General features: G+C 47.6%; 1 protein-coding gene across 1 annotated transcript in view; it reads right to left on the bottom strand.

Annotated features, from left to right (window-relative positions):
• Positions 1-19,236, bottom strand: part of CNMD (chondromodulin) — a 132,879-nt gene that overhangs the window by 100,846 nt on the left and 12,797 nt on the right. Inside the window, exon 3 of the mRNA XM_082245036.1 lies at positions 10,032-10,172. Coding sequence (XP_082101162.1) covers positions 10,032-10,172 — 141 coding nt within the window. The remainder of the gene's footprint in view (positions 1-10,031; positions 10,173-19,236) is intronic.

Here is a 19,236-nt window from a genome sequence, read left to right as displayed (position 1 = left end):
TTACTAGTAATGGTGGCGATCAACAATTTTTAGCGAGACTGCGACATTGCAGCAGACAGATCGGACCCCTAGCTGACATTTTTGACATTTTTGGGGGGACCAGTGACATTACTACAGTAATCAGTGCTAAAAATATGCACTGTTACTGTAATAATGACACTGGCAGGGAAGAGATTAACTCAGGGGCAATCAAAGGGTTAAATGTATGCCTAGGGGGTGTTTTCTAACTGTGAGGGGGATGGGCTTGTGGAATCAACACAGACCCGTGATCCTAAATAGAAGGATCACAGGCGCTCTGTGCTGACCCTGAGAGAACAACAGTCTGCTGTGTTTACAAAAGCAGACTGTTGGACGGTATGCCCCTCTCTGTACACGCTGCCCCCTTTTCTGCACATCACCCTCTTATCCTAAACACAACCCCCTCTTGCACACATCACTCCCCTTCCTGTACACAATGTTCCATTTTGTACACATTAACCTCCTCCCTTTACACATTACCCTCCACTCTGTACACATTGTCCCATTTTGCACACATTACCCCCCTCCCTGTACACACAGCCCCCTCTAGCACACATTACCCCCATCCCTGTACACACAGCCCCCTCTTGCACACATTACCCCCCTCCCTGTACACACAACCCCTCTTTCACACATTACCCCCCCTCCCTGTACAGCCCCCTCTTGCACACATTGTACACATTGTCCCATTTTGCACACATTACCCCCCTCCATATTTGTTGTACACCATTCCCCCTCCTCCGCACATTACTTCCTCCCAGTACACCCCCCCTTCACACATTACCCCCATACACCCTCCACATTACGCCACTTCTGCACACAATGCCCCCCCCCCCCCATTCTCCTTCACAATGCCCAATCCCCTTCACTGATTATTTCTTAGCCCAGCAAAGGTTAAAGCTGATGCCGGCAGGGTGCTTTCTCCACTAGGCTCAGCACTGGGGAATCTCCCAATCAGAATGCTGTAAATCACCCACAGGGACAGTCTGCTCACATTCCTAATACTGAGGACCAACCTGCCAACCTGTCCAGCTGCAACTTCCCAAAGTGCACATCCTAGGACGCCAAGGCTGGTAAGAAGAGCTGATTGGCTGCAGCACACTAGCCCTCATTGGAAGCTTCCCAGGCAATGAACTTTCGCTTACCTGGGGCAGTTACAGTCAAAGAGGGAGTGATCTGGCTTCTGTTCCATAGCGCATGTGCAGGTCCAGTATACAGTCATTGCACTGTACTTGAAGCTGCCACCAATGTGACATTGGAGCGTGGGACAAAGCCCACTTGTGCCGGACGCTGGGAAAATGCTGTGTTTGCTGGACTTTCCCACAGTAACCAGGACAGTTGGAAGGTATGCACTAGTTTAATTAGAGTGTAACTCCATACTAACCTATTTTTTTCTTTATTGTGACTCTAAACAATTTCTTTGGACCCCACTCACACTTCTCATAGCTAGAACTCTTGTTCCCGCTCGCAGTTCTTTGTGAGTGATTTTCATGCGATTCTGCGTGTCATGCATAGAGCAGCCCATTCACTTCAACAGGCTGCCCTATGCACATTTGTTGCCTAAAATAAGCTCCTGCTCCTTTTTTGGGGACAGGTTTCAATTGATTTTTAATAAAGTTGCAAGTTACCGGGATTACAGCACATTTTGCACTGATTGCCACTAGATTTGGAATCGCAGCATTTCCGTCTGTGATTTTACATTTTTGCAGTTCTCCAAAAATAATCCATCCCTGTATAATGAAATGATTTTTTACTGTGTTTTTCTCTCGCCTTGTAATGTGATCCGTGAACCTCTTCTTTAACCCTCACTTCTGTTTGTTTAGAACGAGTAGTGCAGGTTAGTTGCAGTCAAATGCACTGCTCTTAGAACACTACAAATCTCAAAGTCCAACTCTGGAGTGAGCAAGAGAGGATGGCTACATTCCTCGACACTGAAAGACCATGGAGAACAAATGTATCCACCCTCTAAGGTCAGACCACAAAAGTACTTCTTTGAGTTAAGGATATACACATAAATACATACACTATATTGTCAAAAGTATTGGAAAACCTGCCTTTACACACAGATGGAATTTAATGGCATCCTAATCTTATTCCACCTCAAACACTCATCACTTATCCATGCCTTTATGGACCTTGCTTTGTGCACTGATCCAATTCATTTGGTGGAAGGGGGACTATAATGTGGAGTTGTTTTTTAGAGGTTGAACTTGGCCCCTTAGTTCCAGTCAAGGGAACTCTTAAAGCGTCAGCATACCAAGACATTTTGGACAATTTCATGCTCTCAACTTTGTGGGAACAGTTTGAGGATGGCCCCTTCCTGTTCCAACATGACTGCACACAAGTCTTCAAACATGGTCCATAAAGACATGGATGAGTGAGTTTGGGGAGGGGGAACTTGACCAGCCTGACCCCAACCCATTAGAACAACTTTGGGATAAATTAGAGTGGAGACCCAGAGCCAGGCCTTCTGGAAGAATGGTCAAACATTCCCAAAGACACTCCTAAATTTCATGGACAGTCTTCCCAGAAGACTTGAAGCTGTTATAGCTGAAAAGGGTGGGCCAACTCAATATTGAACCCTACAGACTAAGACTGGGATGCCATTAAAAGTTCATGTGAGTGTAAAGTCAGGCGTCCCAATACTTTTAACAATATATGTATATATATATATATATATATATATATATATATATATATATAAAAAACATTTTTAACCCAGAGTTTATAACTTTAAACTAGGAAGCCAAAACTCAACCCTGTTTTCTTAGCTGTGTATCGGTCCATCAGTGTCTCCTACAGCCTTAGTTACGAATAAGGAGAGTAGGAAGTGGTAAGGTCAAGTACTGGTGTCCTACCTAAAGTTGCACATTAGAATATCATGTGTTTAGAGACTTAATGAAGATGGTAAAAAGGATGTGTATGCATTCTCCTGGTGATTGCGCAGACATTCTTATGTCAGTTTCCAACTGGTGTGGTGAATACAGACTGCACACTGGGCATCTACCCAGCTCTCCTGATGCCTTTCTCCTGGCAGAAGAAGAGCAGCGTCAAAAACCTATATAAATCTGTTAAGACATGTTTATACGCGTTTAGGCTTGTCATTTGGTTAAACGTTAATTCATTTCATTGGCCAGAATAATAATTTATTCTGGCCAATAAAATGAACTAATGCTCAAGTGCTCAACGCGCCTAGCATTAAAGCGTGTTTACACACTTTTAGGCAAGTCAAGTCGTTTTTTCTGCTGCTCTTGATAGGGCTGGCAGTGGATTATTTTCTGCCGCTGAACGCCTGTAAACACCTATGTGTGCATGGACACATAGACTAAAACTGAGGGGCGTTTAGAGGTATATAAAAAAAAAAAATTTCCAATTGCTACTAAAGGTGACGTGGACACCTTTAGAGGCTGATGTCAGTCTACTTTGGCTGGAGTGAGTACAGACTTATTTTTAGCTGTCAGGTCTTGGTGGATATACCTCCAGCCTCCTACTCAAACTGTGTACAAGGGCCTGCCATAGAGCTCTTGCCAATTGCTCTCAATGGAAACCATGAGCAGCAATAATCACTAGCACTTTAGCAAATCCTTGATGATAAAATAAAGCAAATGTAGCAGAAGCTGTCAGTTAGCATTGCATGTGTTATGCTTGGTGGTCACTAAATGTATCTCTGCACCCCTATAGGATGAGCCCCAAGATCAACTTTGTTTGTCTTGATGAAACTCTTCATTTTTTTTCCTTTGCATGTCTTTGGCCATAAATCAAGCAATAAAATCAGTTTACTGTAAAGAAATGTAATCGCAAATGAAGATAGCAACTCCGGAAGATACATCCTTATAAAACCTTATACTGGAGCCTATTGAACACATTCTTAAATGGCTAGATTATTGATCCATGTAAATATGCTGTTACTGCAGTGAAGAAGGAATTCTTCCCTTTCTGAAAACAATTAACAAATGTCATATTCATATTTATTGTCTCAGATAAAGCCAAGTTTCCCTACAGATAGATGATCATAAAAGACAGCATAGAGTTAAAAAGCTAATGTAATATTTACCATACCATAGCAAACTAAAAACCAGCACAGAAAGAAGAGGATACATGATTTAATAATAAAACTCCATGTAGAAGTAATATATTCTTAATCTGCCCAGCGAGTCACCCCAAGCTCTGACATAACGTTGCACAAATCACATGTCCTGTCTTATTCAAGTGGCATATATGCTCCTTAGGCTCATAGAAAATCAGGCATCTGCACATACACAAAATGTCACATGCTGTAATATCCCAATATCCTGATGGCCCATGCTGAGTTATTAATATTTATAGCTACAAAGCACTATATTTGTAGTAAACAACTGGAAAGTTCAGACCCTGACAAAATCACTCTGGAAATGCAAATTCCTCAGAAAAACCTAACTAAGGAGGAATAAATAGCCACTTTAGATGGGTGCAATGCCAGGCTCCTTCAACCTATGTCCATACAGAGGTACAGACTTTCAGTTAGAGAGCTGGAGGAAGTATCAATGGACTCCAAGTTCAGTGAATACCACACCTGTGTTCCACTAACTACATGGCTGTCTGCTGTGCTGGCAGATTGGACTAAAGCCTCGTACACACGTACCGATCGTCGGCCGAACAATCGGCCGTCTTTTGTCCAAGGGCTGTCTTGTCTGTTGAAAACTGCAAAAGACTGCACACGAATTTTGTCGGCCAACAACAGCCGACTGCAGAAGTGATGTCATGTGATGGTTTACTTTCCTTGTCTTTTTTCTTTTCTGAGCATGCCCAGTCTTGCAAATCTGCTGTCTGTCGGCCGAATTCTGTACTGACTGGCAAACAATCGGCCGTTCTGGTGTTGGCCAACAAAAATTTTAATGCTTGCACGACAGATTCTTTTCGGCCGAAAGTGCGCTGTCGGCTGTCGGAAGCATCATACTAACAAGCCGAAAATCGGCCGATCGTTCGGTGGCCGAACATTTTCGGCCGACAATCGGTACGTGTGTACGGGCCTTTAGTCTAGGTTCACATCTATGTGGTTGATGCCTTTCAGGTACTTTTCGCTGTGTGTTTTGCATTTTTAAACCCGCGTTTTTGCATGCAATTTTCATGCATTTCGCGTTCCTCTCCCCCCCTTAAAAACGCTGTATATAGCTAGTTGCCAAGGAGCGGGCCTGGTATCCGCTTGCCTCGTTCTTAATAACCGATTAGTTATCATCTGTCCACAGCTAAATGACAGCTAAATGTAAAAAAAAATGCTGGCTAAAAAATCAGCATGGGGTCCTCCCAAAAAATTCATACCAGGCCTACAGGTCTGGTATGGATTTGGAGGGGAACCCCACGCCAAAAAAAAAAAAGTGTGGGGTCCCCCCAAATCCATACCATACCTATATCTGAGCATGCAGTTCAACAGGTCAGGAACGGGAATGGACAAGCGAGCGCAACCCCCCTCCTCAACCATTCCAGGCCGCATGCACTCAACATGGGGGGTGCTTTAGGGAAGAGAGGTTCTGCCCCCCCTCCCTAAAGCACCTTGTCCTCATGTTGATGGGGATAAGGGCCTCTTCCCCACAACCCTGGGCTGTGGTTGTAAGTGTCTGCGGGCAGGGGGGGGGGGCGCTAATCAGAATCTGGAAGCCCCCTTTAACAAGGGGTCCCCAGATCCTGCCCCCCCCCATGTAAATGAGTATGGGGTACATTGTACCCCTACTCATTCATCAAAAAAAGTGTCACCGCCACCCTGCTAAACTCGTAAAAAAAAAAAAGAGATCCACACTCGTTGAAGGCTAACCGCCGACTGCCCACTTCTACATCTGACAGTTCCTAAATAGGTAAGGGGTGGGGCCATCCGGTAATGTCAACTGGTGTCCCCGCCCCTTGTGACATCACAAGGGGTGGGGGGTTTGTGGTACGGTGTGACTGACTTTGAATCTACATCAGGGGACATTATTTTTTTGATTTTTAAAAAAGGAATTGTCAAAGACTGTGTTTGTGTTTTTTTTTTCTATGTGACACTCATTTTGGTGAATGAGTAGGGGTAGAATGTACTCATTCACATGGCGGGGGGGAGGTGGGAATGAGGGACCCCCTTGTTAGAGGGGGCTTCTAAATCCCTGTCCAAAAATACATCTGGTGAAAAACGCATAGATGTGAACGTGTACCATAGGAAACCATGTTAAATGAACTGTAGTGTGTTTCTGCACAATGCAAAATGCACCAAAAAGCACATACAGTATCTCAAAAAAGTGAGTACACCCCTCACATTTTTGTAAATATTTTATTATATCTTTTCATGTGACAACACTGAAGAAATGACACTTTGCTACAATGTAAAGTAGTGAGTATACAGTTTGTATAACAGTGTAAATTTTCTGTCCCCTCAAAATAACCCAACACACAGTCATTAATGTCTAAACCGCTGGCAACAAAAGTGAGTACATCCCTAAGTGAAAATGTCCAAATTGGGCCCAATTAACCATTTCCCTCCCTGTGTCATGTGACTCGTTAGCATTACAAGGTTTCATGTGTGAATGGGGAGCGGGTTAAATTTGGTGTTATCGCTCTCACTCTCTTAGTGGTCACTGGAAGGTCAGCATGGCACCTCATGGCAAAGAACTCTCTTAGAATCTGAAAAAAAGTATTGTTGCTCTACAGAAAGATGGCCTAGGCTATAAGAAGATTGCCAAGACCCTGAAACTGAGCTGCAGCACAGTGGCCAAGACCATACAGAGATTTAACAGGACAGGTTCCACTCAGAACAGGCCTCACCATGGTCGACCAAAGAAGTTGAGTGCACGCGCTCAGCATCATATCCAGAGGTTGTCTTTGGGATATAGACATATGAGTGCTGCCAGCATTGCTGCAGAGGTTGAAGGGGTGGGAAGTCAGCCTGTCAGTGATCAGACCATACATCGCACACTGCATCAAATTGGTCACCCCAGAAGGAAACCTTTTCTAAATATGATGCACAAGAAAGCGGCAAACAGTTTGCTGAAGACACAAGGACATGGATTACTGGAGCTATGTCCTATGGTCTGATGAGACCAAGATACTGTATACTTATTTGGTTCAGATGGTGTGAAGCGTGTGAGGCGGCAACTAGGTGAGAAGTACAAAGACAAGTGTGTCTTGCCTACAGTCAAGTATGGTGGTGGGAGTGTCATGGTCTGGGGCTGCATGATTGCTGCCGGCACTGGGGAGCTACAGTTCATTGAGGGAATCATGAATGCCAACATGTACTGTGACACACTGAAGCGGAGCATGATCCCCTCCCTTCGGAGAATGGGCCAAAGGGCAGTATTCCAACATAACGACCCCAAACACACCTCCAAGACGTCCACTGCCTTGCTAAAGAAGCTGAGGGTAAAGGTGATGGACTGGCCAAGCATGTCTCCAGACCTAAACTCTATTGAGCATCTGTGGGGTATCCTCAAATGGAAGGAGGAGGAGAGCAAGGTCTCTAACATCCACCAGCTCTGTGATGTCGTCATGGAGGAGTGAAAGCGAACTCCAGTGGCAACCTGTGAAGCTCTGGTGAACTCCATGCTCAAGAGGGTTAAGGCAGAGCTGGAAAATAATGGTGGCTACTCAATATATTGACATTTTGAGATCAATGTGGACATATTGACTTAGGGGTGTACTCACTTTTGTTTCCAGCGGTTAAGACATTAATGGCTGTGTGTTGAATTATTTTGAGGGGACAGCAAATTTACACTGTTATACAGGCTGTACACTCACTACTTTACATTGTAGCAAAGTGTCATTTCTTCAGTGTTGTCACATTAAAATATATAAAAAAATATTTACAAAAATGTGAGGGGTGTACTCACTTTTGTGAGATACTGTAGGTGTGAACGTAGGCTTATAGTTCATTCATGTAAAGATACTTGAATAAATGACACAGCTGTGAGGGCGGAGTCTCGCACAGCCACACCAATAGCAAAAGTGACAGCTGCTGTCACCATGTAACATGTAAAGTGGTGCAAAAGATGGAGTTATTCTTTAAACTAGAGGTTAGTAAAACCATTCCTATATTGCTAAGTAGATACTCCCATATACATACAAAAATGTAGATACTTGACACTGGATCATATTTAGATTTGCTGGACCTTCAAATGCATATGGGGAGCGCATACCATCTTTGCTTTGCTTTTGTTTTTTAACCCAGCATTGCTGCAGTACACCAGTCCACATCATTGCCTTTGGTAGGTTTTTTGGGAACCTCTTTTATTAATAACCCGCTCGTGATGTTGAACAGACATTCCCAAACACACCTAATGAAAGTTCTGTGGTGTTTCTCTCATACTGAAAAAACCATCAAAGTGTCAGATCTCTGAAGCTCCTTACAGCCACCTGCCATGGAAACCTGCCATGGGAATCTGAATATGACTGGTGACAAATCAAGCAGAAAGAGATGGGCTCACACAGCATTCAGGAAGTAAACCCACCCATGTGACATGTGGAAAGCTTCAAGAATTAGGGCTGCAGTGGATTACATGATAAATGTAAAGGTATGATAGTAGGAAGGACTTTATGACATGGTGACCATGCTAGTAGATATCATCAGTTCAGTTACCAATTTCACTTGCTGTCTTGAATTATTATATGCAATGAACCTGTGGAAAACAATAACATGGCAATATAAATTGTGTGGTGGATTGCTATCAGCCCACACTTGTTTCTCCAATTAGTTCAGAGCTTATAGCCCCCTCCATATTGTCTCCATAGTGGGAATAGACACGGAGCCTACAGGCAATTTAGGGAAAGTCAGTATTTGCATAACTGCTTGCAGAGCACTCTGAGATGTGAAAGAATAACAGATCCTACATCTACAAGGTATTTTCAGACAGCTGATGTTAGTTATGTTACTTTACTAGTTTAATATTTCCTCCATGGGTTGAAGAAAGACTGCTTGCATCCTAATTTATTGAGATATCTAACTGGATGTATTTCACCACTGCACAGACTATAAATCTTTACTGAAAGAATACGCTCCAGAGTTCAGGTCATATCTATGTTTTGGATATCACCGTGGAAGGGAGTGAGGAAATCTCCTCTCAGAAGGCCATAGGCAGCAACAAAAGAACAGCAAAAGATCTGACCCTCCCACTCTTTATCCAAAGCCAAGTTTGGGCTGGAGTGTCACAGACCATAGATGGCGAAAATGTTGACTGATTCAGCTGAATCTTGATGAATTGGATGAAATTGGAGCCATAGGCGGCCCTGTCGGTACCACCCCACTGGACAAAAGTTGATTTTTCAAGTGACTTTTCTCAAGGAAACCAGATGGAAAGTTGTTGGTTGAAAGCTTACATCCAATCAGATGCAGTCACTGTTTAGGCATTCTGACAGCTTGAAAGATCCATCTATGCAGTTTGGCATGAATAGGGGGATCTATCAGAATTCTCTTGTTCAGTCCACAGTCTAAGCAAAGTTAATGCCATGCGCTAGCTTAGTCTTGCTTGATAGGAATTGTGGTCCATAGTCTGTCATAGTATGCCATAATCTGTCATTAGTAAAATACCATTTTTATTTCCCACTGTCCTCCTTGTAACATAGTTTATAAACTGTTGATTCTGCCAATTAACCAGTTGAATTACCATCTCCTTTAGGAGGGTGGCAGTACTGCAGCTGTAGCCACTTGGACTACCTAAGTGTGTGAGTGGGTGGTCGGTCAGTGTTGTCAATGCGATGGCCTGCCTCCAAGGGAATGACATATAAGCACTGCTTATCCTGCTCACCCTCTCCTTCTCCATCTACTTATAAAGCGGTTTGCCTGATTATTACACAGACAAATAAAACAAACAGGACTTTAATGCTCATTACCATGGCTGAGCATACAGTATGTAAAAGTTGTCAGGTATTTGCATTTACAGCTGGCTTTACTAAGAACTTTATTTGGTTCAGAACTCTGGAGGCTTTAAAATGGCTGATGTAGATACATTTCTAGTACTGCATGCTGTGCCTATAGACAGTTCTGACCCAAAGACACCAACACACAGGTACTCTATACTTACAATCTGAAAGTCATGCACTTCAATGGCTTCATCACTACCAGAGCCGGTCTTGAATGTTTCAAGATTGTTCCCAGCATCAATTTCCATTGACCCTTCTTGTATTTTGCCATTGATGCTCATGGTGTAGTGGACATTGTAAACCTGGACAAGAGATCAAAACAATCATGTTTTAAAGATTATAATTTACACTGACAAACCTCAAAAATGTCATGTCTGTACACAAATATACACCTTGGTTTCAATATGCTGCTTTAAAGAGAGACTTTACTTTTGTTGAGAACAAAACAACCCCCTCTGAGTGATCAATGTACATTGCAAGATTTAACATGCTTTGTAGCAGATCCCTACCTGTTTCTGCTCCGAATAAAACATGTTTGTTGTCTGCAGAGTGAATCTGAATGGGAGTGACTTTTTCATTATAGATAAGCTGATGTACTCACAGTGCTTATTTTTGCAGAGAATACCTAAAATCTGACTTGTATCTTAGACTGACCATACATGTTCAATACTCTTGTAAAATTTTCCTTTAGATTTCCAAAAATATCACATAATATGAGGTCATAAACAACTTTCAATGGTATCTAATTAGGCAGTCCCTTGCACTACAAAGTTTAAGGTAAATCTAAAGGAAAATTGTACTAGGAAATTGAACATGTATGGCCAGCGTTAGTGCAGACTTCTGGGAAAATCAGTGATCCAATCAAGAATTAGGAAATTAAATTTCTGGAGGAACACCAATGGTGTATGGAATACCTCCAGGTTGCCAAAAATTCATTTGATTTTACAGATTACAAATACAAATAAGATTGACTAGATAAGGTATTTTTTAAAAATCTGACTTGTATCTTAGGCTGACCATACATGTTCAATACTCTTGTACAATTTTCCTTTAGGGCTCTTTCACACAGTCCGCCTCCGTAGGCGGATTCGTGCTGCTCAGCGGGGATCGATCCGCGATCCCCGCTGAGCCGGCGAATGACAGCTCCGTCTCCGCTTGCAGTGCGGAGAGGGAGGTGTCACAGCCCCTGCTGCTCTCTATGGGGGATCGGATGAGAGCGGACCGCCTGTCCGCTCTCATCCGATCCGATACCTGAACGGATGGAAAAATAGGGTTTCCATCCGTCCAGATTTCACGGACAGGATCGCATACGGGTGGCAGCGGGTGTCAGCGGAGGTGTCTCCGCTGACATCCGCTGCACCATAGAGCTGCATGGAGGATCCGATCAGATCCGCCTAAAAAACTGACAGGCGGATCTGATCGGACCGCCCGTGTGAAAGAGCCCTTAGATGTCCAAAAAAAATCACATAAAATGAGGTCAATGCTAAACAACTTTCAATTGTATCTAATTAGGCGGTCCCTTGCACTACAAAGTTTAAGGTAAATCTAAAGGAAAATTGTACAAGAGAATTGAACATGTACTGTATGGCCAGCGTTAGTGCAGACTTCTGGGAAAATCAGTGATCCAATCAAGGATTAGGAAATTACATTTCTGGAGGAACACCAATGGTGTATGGAATACCTCCAGGTTACCAATAATGCATTTGATTTTTACAGATTACAAATACATGTTAGATTGACTAGATAAGGTATTTTTTAACGACATTAAAATACAACATTGCTCGTGTAGCAAATATATACTGTATATATATATATATACATATATATATATATATAATTATTATACAGGACTTACATTGTGCCGACAGTTTAAGCAGTGCTTAGTAAACTTAGGGTAGACAGTACAACTTCAATACACTTTAATACACTAGGCATCATATATATATATATATACTGTATATATATATATATATATATATATATATATATATATATATATATATATATGTATATATGTATAGACACACACACAGTATATATATATATATATACACACACACACACTTTTTTTTTTCCTTTTGCTATTTTTTTCGACATGGAACCATCCATCTTTAAGATACAGGACATGTTGCAGTTTTACACAACACATTCCAGCGTTCTTTAGCACACTGCAACATGCTGCAGGGTATACACCTACATGGTAGTTAAAAAAACCAAGCACCGCAGTGCATTTTACCAATGCATTATTGCATGCTGCAGCACAAATTCACGCTGCACAACGTTATATGCAAAATAATGTGCACTGTGTAGTGTTAATAAGCCCCTAGCGCCCACTTCTTTCATGTATAAATCACCATCATGTATAATAATAATAAACTAACTGTATGTTGATGACATTAGGATTTCTAGTGATTCCTGCTTACTGGTGTCATAGGTCTATCCAGAACGCATTGTAAATCATTGCAATTATATACATGGAAATAAGAGCCTTGTCCATGGAAACTATATTTAAGCCAAATAAGTGCAAAAGGTGTTTAAAAAGACGCTAGGATAAGAAGAAGATGAAGTCAAGAAGAAGGAAATTTATGTAAACTGTGGTTTGGTAGAAAAAGAACATTCAGACAAATTGAATTTCAAAAGACTAGAGAGGGGTGAAAAGGTGTTTACATCTAATAGATAAAAAAGTGTAAGAACAGCAAGGCCCGAAGCGAAAAAAAAAAAATAGCGCAGGGCAGACATGACCATGTAAAGAGGGGAGACAGGGCAGGTGTGAGTTAAATTAAATTGTTTTGAGTTGGGGGGTATTCAGGGATTGGTGTATCAGGTTTGGGAGGGGTTGAGGTACAGTTAGGAGGGGTGGCCCCTCAGATTGGAGGTCAGTGGAAGTTCAACGGACGAAGGAAGAAGAAGCTTGGTCACCCACCTTTTTCACTGCAGAGCATCTCACCTCAGCTTCCCTGGTCTGTGATGGCGGATTTGGACGTTTTGCTGGAGCAAATTAAGGCCGCTGCCGCGGTGAAGGGGACTGAGTGGCTCCGGTCCCAGGTCTCCACGTTGATGGGGGTTCAGGACTCTGCACAGGATTCGGAGGGGCTTGCGGTCCCGCGGGCTCGGCGGTCACGGCCGCCGGAGCGTTTTTCACCGGACCCTTCCCCTCGAGCTCAGCGTCATCCTAGGAGCCCCGACAGGGACCCTTCAGGGCCGCCGGCTAAGCGTACTCCTGCTGCGGCCGTGCGCGCCTCTGGGAGGAATCCTCTGCATGGACGGAGCTCTGGGGGTAGTGGGGGGAGGCGGCCTTCGGTCTCTCCCCGTCCCTCTCGCCGGGGTGCTACTGGACTGGCGGGCTCCCCTACTGGCGATGCTCCGGTCGGAGGGGTGCCTCGGCGTGGGAGCGGCTTCATGGCGGCCGGTGGCAGCAGTGATCGGCGGGACTCGGAGTCGGCCTCGGCTGGGCGCAGAGAGATGACGCGGCGGGGCAAGTCACGTGGCCGGGTCATCGGAAGTTCGGCTGGTTCACAGAGGTCTCCGTCGGGCGGAGCTGGAGTACGGGGGCGTGGACGCCTGTCGCTCGGCTCTGCAGATGGCGGGAGTGCGACACCTGGTGGACGGATGTCGGCGGTGCCCGGGGACGATCGTTCGGAAGGCGAGGTGTCCGGATCGGATGTGGAAGAGGATGTCGGTGGTCGGTCGGCGACGAGGGAGGCTGGATCGGCGGCTGGGGGCGCCCCCCCTGGGCAGACAGGTGAGGTCACAATTCCTTCTCTGGCTTTGTCTGATTTGCGGGGCTTGTTTGATGTGGGGGGTGGGAGTGCTGGAGGGGCTCGGGGGGTGGGGGTGTCCCGGCCAGTGGGGGCGGGGACCCCGGAAGGGGGTGATGATGGGGGTTTGAGGGGCTTCCTCCTGGGTCTACGGGACCTATTGGGGCGTTTGCCCCCGGGGGACGGGGGCCGCTTGTCTCCAGCGGCGGCTTGGGTGCCTCCGGCGGGGGGCTCGGGCACGGAGCCGGGGGGGGCCCCGGGGCTGGCGGGGCCGTCTTCCACGGGGCTAGTTGCGGGGGGGGGGCTGGGGCCCCTCCCCAGGTTGTTGGTGCGCTGGCAGTGGTGGCAGTGACGGCCGGGGCGGCGGGGGACAAGACCGGGACGGCGAAGGAGGGGAAGGCGGACGCTGTTCGCCTGGACGATTCAGCGAAAGGTGAGGTATATGTTTGTTTTGAGGGCCCATTGGGGGCACATTTGAAGCAGGAAGTCCGGGAGAAGATCTGGAAGGGTGAGTACGTGGAAATCTTCCCGCTGTTGCCCCTCGAGAAGTTTCACCTGGACAGGGTTAAACCGGAGGAGCGCAAGAAGGAGGACGAGGAGGCGCGACGCTATCGGCTTATCCCTCGGACCTTCGCCAATTGGCTGCAGGCCTTTGCCATTCTGGCGGGCGTCATAGGGGAAAAGGCGCCGGAAAACTGCTCGGCCCTGTTCTGCTACATGGACGCTGTAGGGGAAGCCTATCGGGTTTACGGGGGGTCGGCCTGGCTGCGGTACGACGAACAGTTCTGGCAGCAGAAGGCGGTTAGGCCGTCCTTGCGGTGGGACCACAAGGACATCAGCCTGTGGATGCGGCTCATGTCGTCTGCGAAGGCTCCGAATCAGTTTTTTCCAGGGGGGGCCGGTGGTTCTGCGACCCCGGGACAGCCGGCCGCAAAGAGGAGGGGTTTCTGCTGGCAATTTAATGAGGGTTCCTGTAAGTTCGGTGGCACATGTCGCTTCAAACATGAATGCTCCGGTTGCGGAGGTTCCCATTCCTTGGCTCGGTGTTTTAAGTCCGGAAAAGGGCGGTCCGGAGAGCCTTCGCACAAAGGGGACGACGCCGGTGAGGGTGGAAAGGCTGCGGCCTTTTCTAGATAGGTACCCCGATAGGGCGGCTGCCCGACTTCTGGGGGAGGGTTTTGCGGTGGGTTTTCGTATCCCTTGCTCTTTGGCCTCGGTACCGCCGGTGGCGAGGAATTTGCGCTCGGCATTGCGCCACCCTTTGGTGGTGTCGGATACGTTGCACAAGGAAGTGGCTCTCGGTCGCATGGCGGGCCCGTTCTCGGAGGTGCCAGTGCGTGACTTGGTGGTTTCGCCGTTGGGGGTGGTTCCCAAGAAGGAACCCAACAAGTTTCGCCTCATTCACCACCTCTCCTTCCCAAAGGGTGGGTCTGTGAATGACGCCATCGACCCGGATGCCTGTACGGTGTCTTACATTTCCTTTGACGCCGCGGTGGCCTGGGTGCGACATTATGGGCGGGGGGCCTTGATGGCCAAATCGGACATTGAGGCGGCGTTCAGGTTGCTCCCGGTTCACCCGGACAGTTTTCGATTGCTGGGCTGCCGGTGGCAAGGGGCGTATTATGTGGATCGCTGCCTTCCTATGGGCTGCTCCATATCGTGCGCGCTGTTTGAGACCTTCAGTTCCTTTGTGGAGTGGGTGGTTCGGGAGGTTTCCGGTGTGAATTCGGTGATCCACTATTTGGACGACTTTCTGTGTGTGGGCCCGCCCTCTTCCAACGGGTGCGCGATCCTGCTTGCCACGTTGCAGCATGTGGCCGGGAGCTTCGGCATTCCGTTGGCCCCCGACAAGACGGAAGGCCCGACCACGGTGCTCAGCTTCCTGGGCATTGTCGTGGATTCGGAGGCCATGGAGTGTCGCCTACCGGAGGATAAATTGGGGGCTTTGAGAGCTGAAATTGAAGGGGTGCTGGGTTTGCGCAAGATTCAGTTGCGCAGCTTGCAGTCGTTGCTGGGTAAATTGAATTTTGCCTGCCGCATTATGCCCATGGGCCGGGTTTTCTGCCGACGGCTGTCGGCGGCGACTTCGGGGGTGAAGTTGCCCACTCACTTCGTCAGGCTCAACAGGGAACACAGGGATGACTTGCGTCTGTGGCACGGTTTTTTGGCCACATACAATGGTAGATCCTTGTGGATGGCCGGGCCGATCAGCAACTTTGATTTGGAACTGTTTACCGATGCTGCTGGTTCGGCGGGGTACGGGGCTTTTCACCGGGGGGCGTGGAGCGCCGCCCCTTGGCCGGGGGCATGGCAGGTAGCGGGGCTGGTCAGCAACTTGGTGTTGCTGGAACTGTTCCCGGTGGTGGTGGCCCTGGAGATTTGGGGGGCGGAGTTCAGGAACCTGAAGGTTCGCCTCCATTGCGACAATCTCGGGGTGGTTCAGGTGATCAACCGCGCGTCGGCTTCGTCTCAGCCGGTGGTGCGCCTCCTCAGGTATTTAGTTTTGCGGTGTCTACGGTTGAATGTTTTCCTGTACGCTGTGCACATTCCGGGGGTTAAGAATGATATTGCTGACGCGCTGTCTCGTTTTCAGTGGGACAGGTTCCGGGAGTTGGCACCGGCAGCGGAGCAACGCGGAGTCACGTGTCCGGAGTGGCTATGGGGGATTGCCTTGGGGTCCTCGTTGGATGGATCAGGAAGTCGGTGAGCGAGTCCACGTGGTCGGCTTATTGCAAGGTATGGTTGGAGTGGCTGGAGGTGTTGCGGGTGGCATCGGTGGATCCTCTGGGTCCGGAGGTCAGGTGGGTGTTACTTTCTTTTGTCTCTGATCATTTTGAGAGGGGCGCGTCGGCTTCCGCTGTGGCTCGCAAGTTGTCCGGCTTGGCCTTTCTGTTTAAATTTCTGGGTTGTCAGGATTACACGAAGGACTTCGTGGTGAGACAAGCGTTACGGGGCTATTCCAGGGCTTATCGGAGGAGGGACACTAGGCGCCCGGTGTCCTTCGCTCTTTTGCAGGACGTCTGCCGGCAATTGGGGGAGCACTGCGCCTCGAGTTACGAGGTGGTGTTGTTTAAGGCGGCCTTTTCTCTCGCTTTTTTCGGGGCTTTCCGGATTGGGGAATTGGTCAGCTCCTCCCGGACGGTGCCGGGGGGCCTATTGGGTCAGGATGTCTCTGTCGGTCGGGAGGGGGTTACTATCCTCCTTCGACGGTCCAAAACGGACCAGAGTGGCAAGGGGGTCCGTGTCCGGTTGTTCGCGGTGCCGTCTTCACCGCTGTGCCCGGTAGGGGCGGTTCGGGATTACTGGGCAATCCGCCCTTCGCGGCCCGGTTCATTTTTAATGCATGCGGACGGGTCGTCGTTATCTCGTTTTCAATTTGTATCGGTGTTCAGAAGGTGTGTGGGCTCTTTGGGTTTGGATGCCAGTAGGTTTGCATCTCATTCCTTTCGGATCGGGGCGGCCACTGAGGCTGCACGCTGGGGATTGAACGACGATGCGGTCAAACGCATTGGGCGCTGGGAGTCTAGGAGGTTCTTGTTGTACGTTCGTCCACAGCTGTTGGTGTAGGGTGTGTACGGGGGGTGGTTTTGTCGCTGGGGGGGTGTGGGCCCGGCTGGTTATCTGATTATTGGTTGGTTTTCTTTTCCTTTTGTCCCCTTTTCTTGTAGGTTTGGAACCCTGCCTTGTTTGGATCGTGGGACACTCGTATGTTTTCTGGGGGGCCCGGAGAGCTGATGTGCGTCCTAATGGTAGACAACTTGGTTTTTCTCGGCACGAGGCTTGTGTCAGGTGGCTGGGGGTGCCGGGGCTTACTTGGGGCAGGGTCCTTCCCGAAGTGCATCGTTTCGCCCGGTTGGACAGGCAGCCAGATGTTTTGGTGCTGCATGCCGGGGGCAACGATTTGGGGGCCAGGTCCGCGCGGGCCTTAAACAGGGACTTAAAGTTGGATTTCCTTCGGCTGCGCACGGCTTTTCCGGCGCTGCTTGTAGTTTGGTCGGATATGGTGGCCCGCACGTCCTGGCGCATGGCCAGGTCGGTCGCGCGCCTTAATAAGGCTCGGATTAAGTTGAACAAGGAAGTGGGGCGCTTTGTGTGTCGGAATGGGGGGTTGGTGGTTCGCCACCTGGAGTTGGAAGTGGACACATGGCGGTATCTGCGGGATGATGGAGTCCACCTCAATGCGGTGGGTATAGATTTATGGGCCCTGGGATTACAGGATGGGATCCAGCGAGCCTTGAGGGTTTGGAGGGGCACGCAAGGGTAAGGTGTCACCCTTGGGTGCTGGTGGCGTTTTGTTGGTCTTTGCTGGCGGGGGAGGTGAACAGTTTAGGATAAGGGTATGGTTGGGACTCATCGTTGGTATGGGTCCCTATGGTGCATTCCATTTAATGTCAGTTTAAATGGAATTCAAAATGGTGGCACTGCGGGGAGTGGTTTGTCTCCGAGCCGGTGACGCGGCTGGAGGCCTATCAGGGCACAGGTCCCGCAGTGCAGGATTTGGAATTATTTGGGGGAGCCTCAAAGACCAACAGGCCTAATGACTGATTGTTTTATGTTTGTAAGGAATGTTTTTTCTCCTTATGTTAATTTTAAGGTAAAAGGGTTAATAAAATGGCTGCTGTGGCCAATTAACTCCAAGCACGGTGTGGTCTCAATTATTTAGGTAAAGGGAAAGGTTTATGGCATGGGGGTGGAGCCTTTGGCTTTAAGCAGCCTAAGAGTTTGGGGGTGACATCTATTCTACATTGGTCAAGCAAGGCCCGAAGCGAAAAAAAAAAAATAGCGCAGGGCAGACATGACCATGTGAAGAGGGGAGACAGGGCAGGTGTGAGTTAAATTAAATTGTTTTGAGTTGGGGGGTATTCAGGGATTGGTGTATCAGGTTTGGGAGGGGTTGAGGTACAGTTAGGAGGGGTGGCCCCTCAGATTGGAGGTCAGTGGAAGTTCAACGGACGAAGGAAGAAGAAGCTTCCCACCCACCCTCCCTAATTTCTGGGACTGTTATGGTTGATTTTGATTCATGTCTTTTGTGCTTTCTGTCCTTTCTGGGGGAATTTTATATTGTCATGGCAGCTGGGCGTTTTGTTGGTCTTTGCTGGCGGGGGAGGTGAACAGTTTAGGATAAGGGTATGGTTGGGACTCATCGTTGGTATGGGTCCCTATGGTGCATTCCATTTAATGTCAGTTTAAATGGAATTCAAAATGGTGGCACTGCGGGGAGTGGTTTGTCTCCGAGCCGGTGACGCGGCTGGAGGCCTATCAGGGCACAGGTCCCGCAGTGCAGGATTTGGAATTATTTGGGGGAGCCTCAAAGACCAACAGGCCTAATGACTGATTGTTTTATGTTTGTAAGGAATGTTTTTTCTCCTTATGTTAATTTTAAGGTAAAAGGGTTAAAAAATGGCTGCTGTGGCCAATTAACTCCAAGCACGGTGTGGTCTCAATTATTTAGGTAAAGGGAAAGGTTTATGGCATGGGGGTGGAGCCTTTGGCTTTAAGCAGCCTAAGAGTTTGGGGGTGACATCTATTCTACATTGGTCATGCTCCGACTCTAAAAACTTCTGTTTTATTTGGAACATTCCTGCTGTTCAAAATATTTATTCTAATG

This window comes from Pelophylax lessonae (genome assembly GCF_965119305.1).
Source record: "Pelophylax lessonae genome assembly, chromosome: 2".
Lineage (NCBI taxonomy): Eukaryota > Metazoa > Chordata > Amphibia > Anura > Ranidae > Pelophylax > Pelophylax lessonae.
This window is presented reverse-complemented; position numbering and strand designations above follow the sequence as displayed.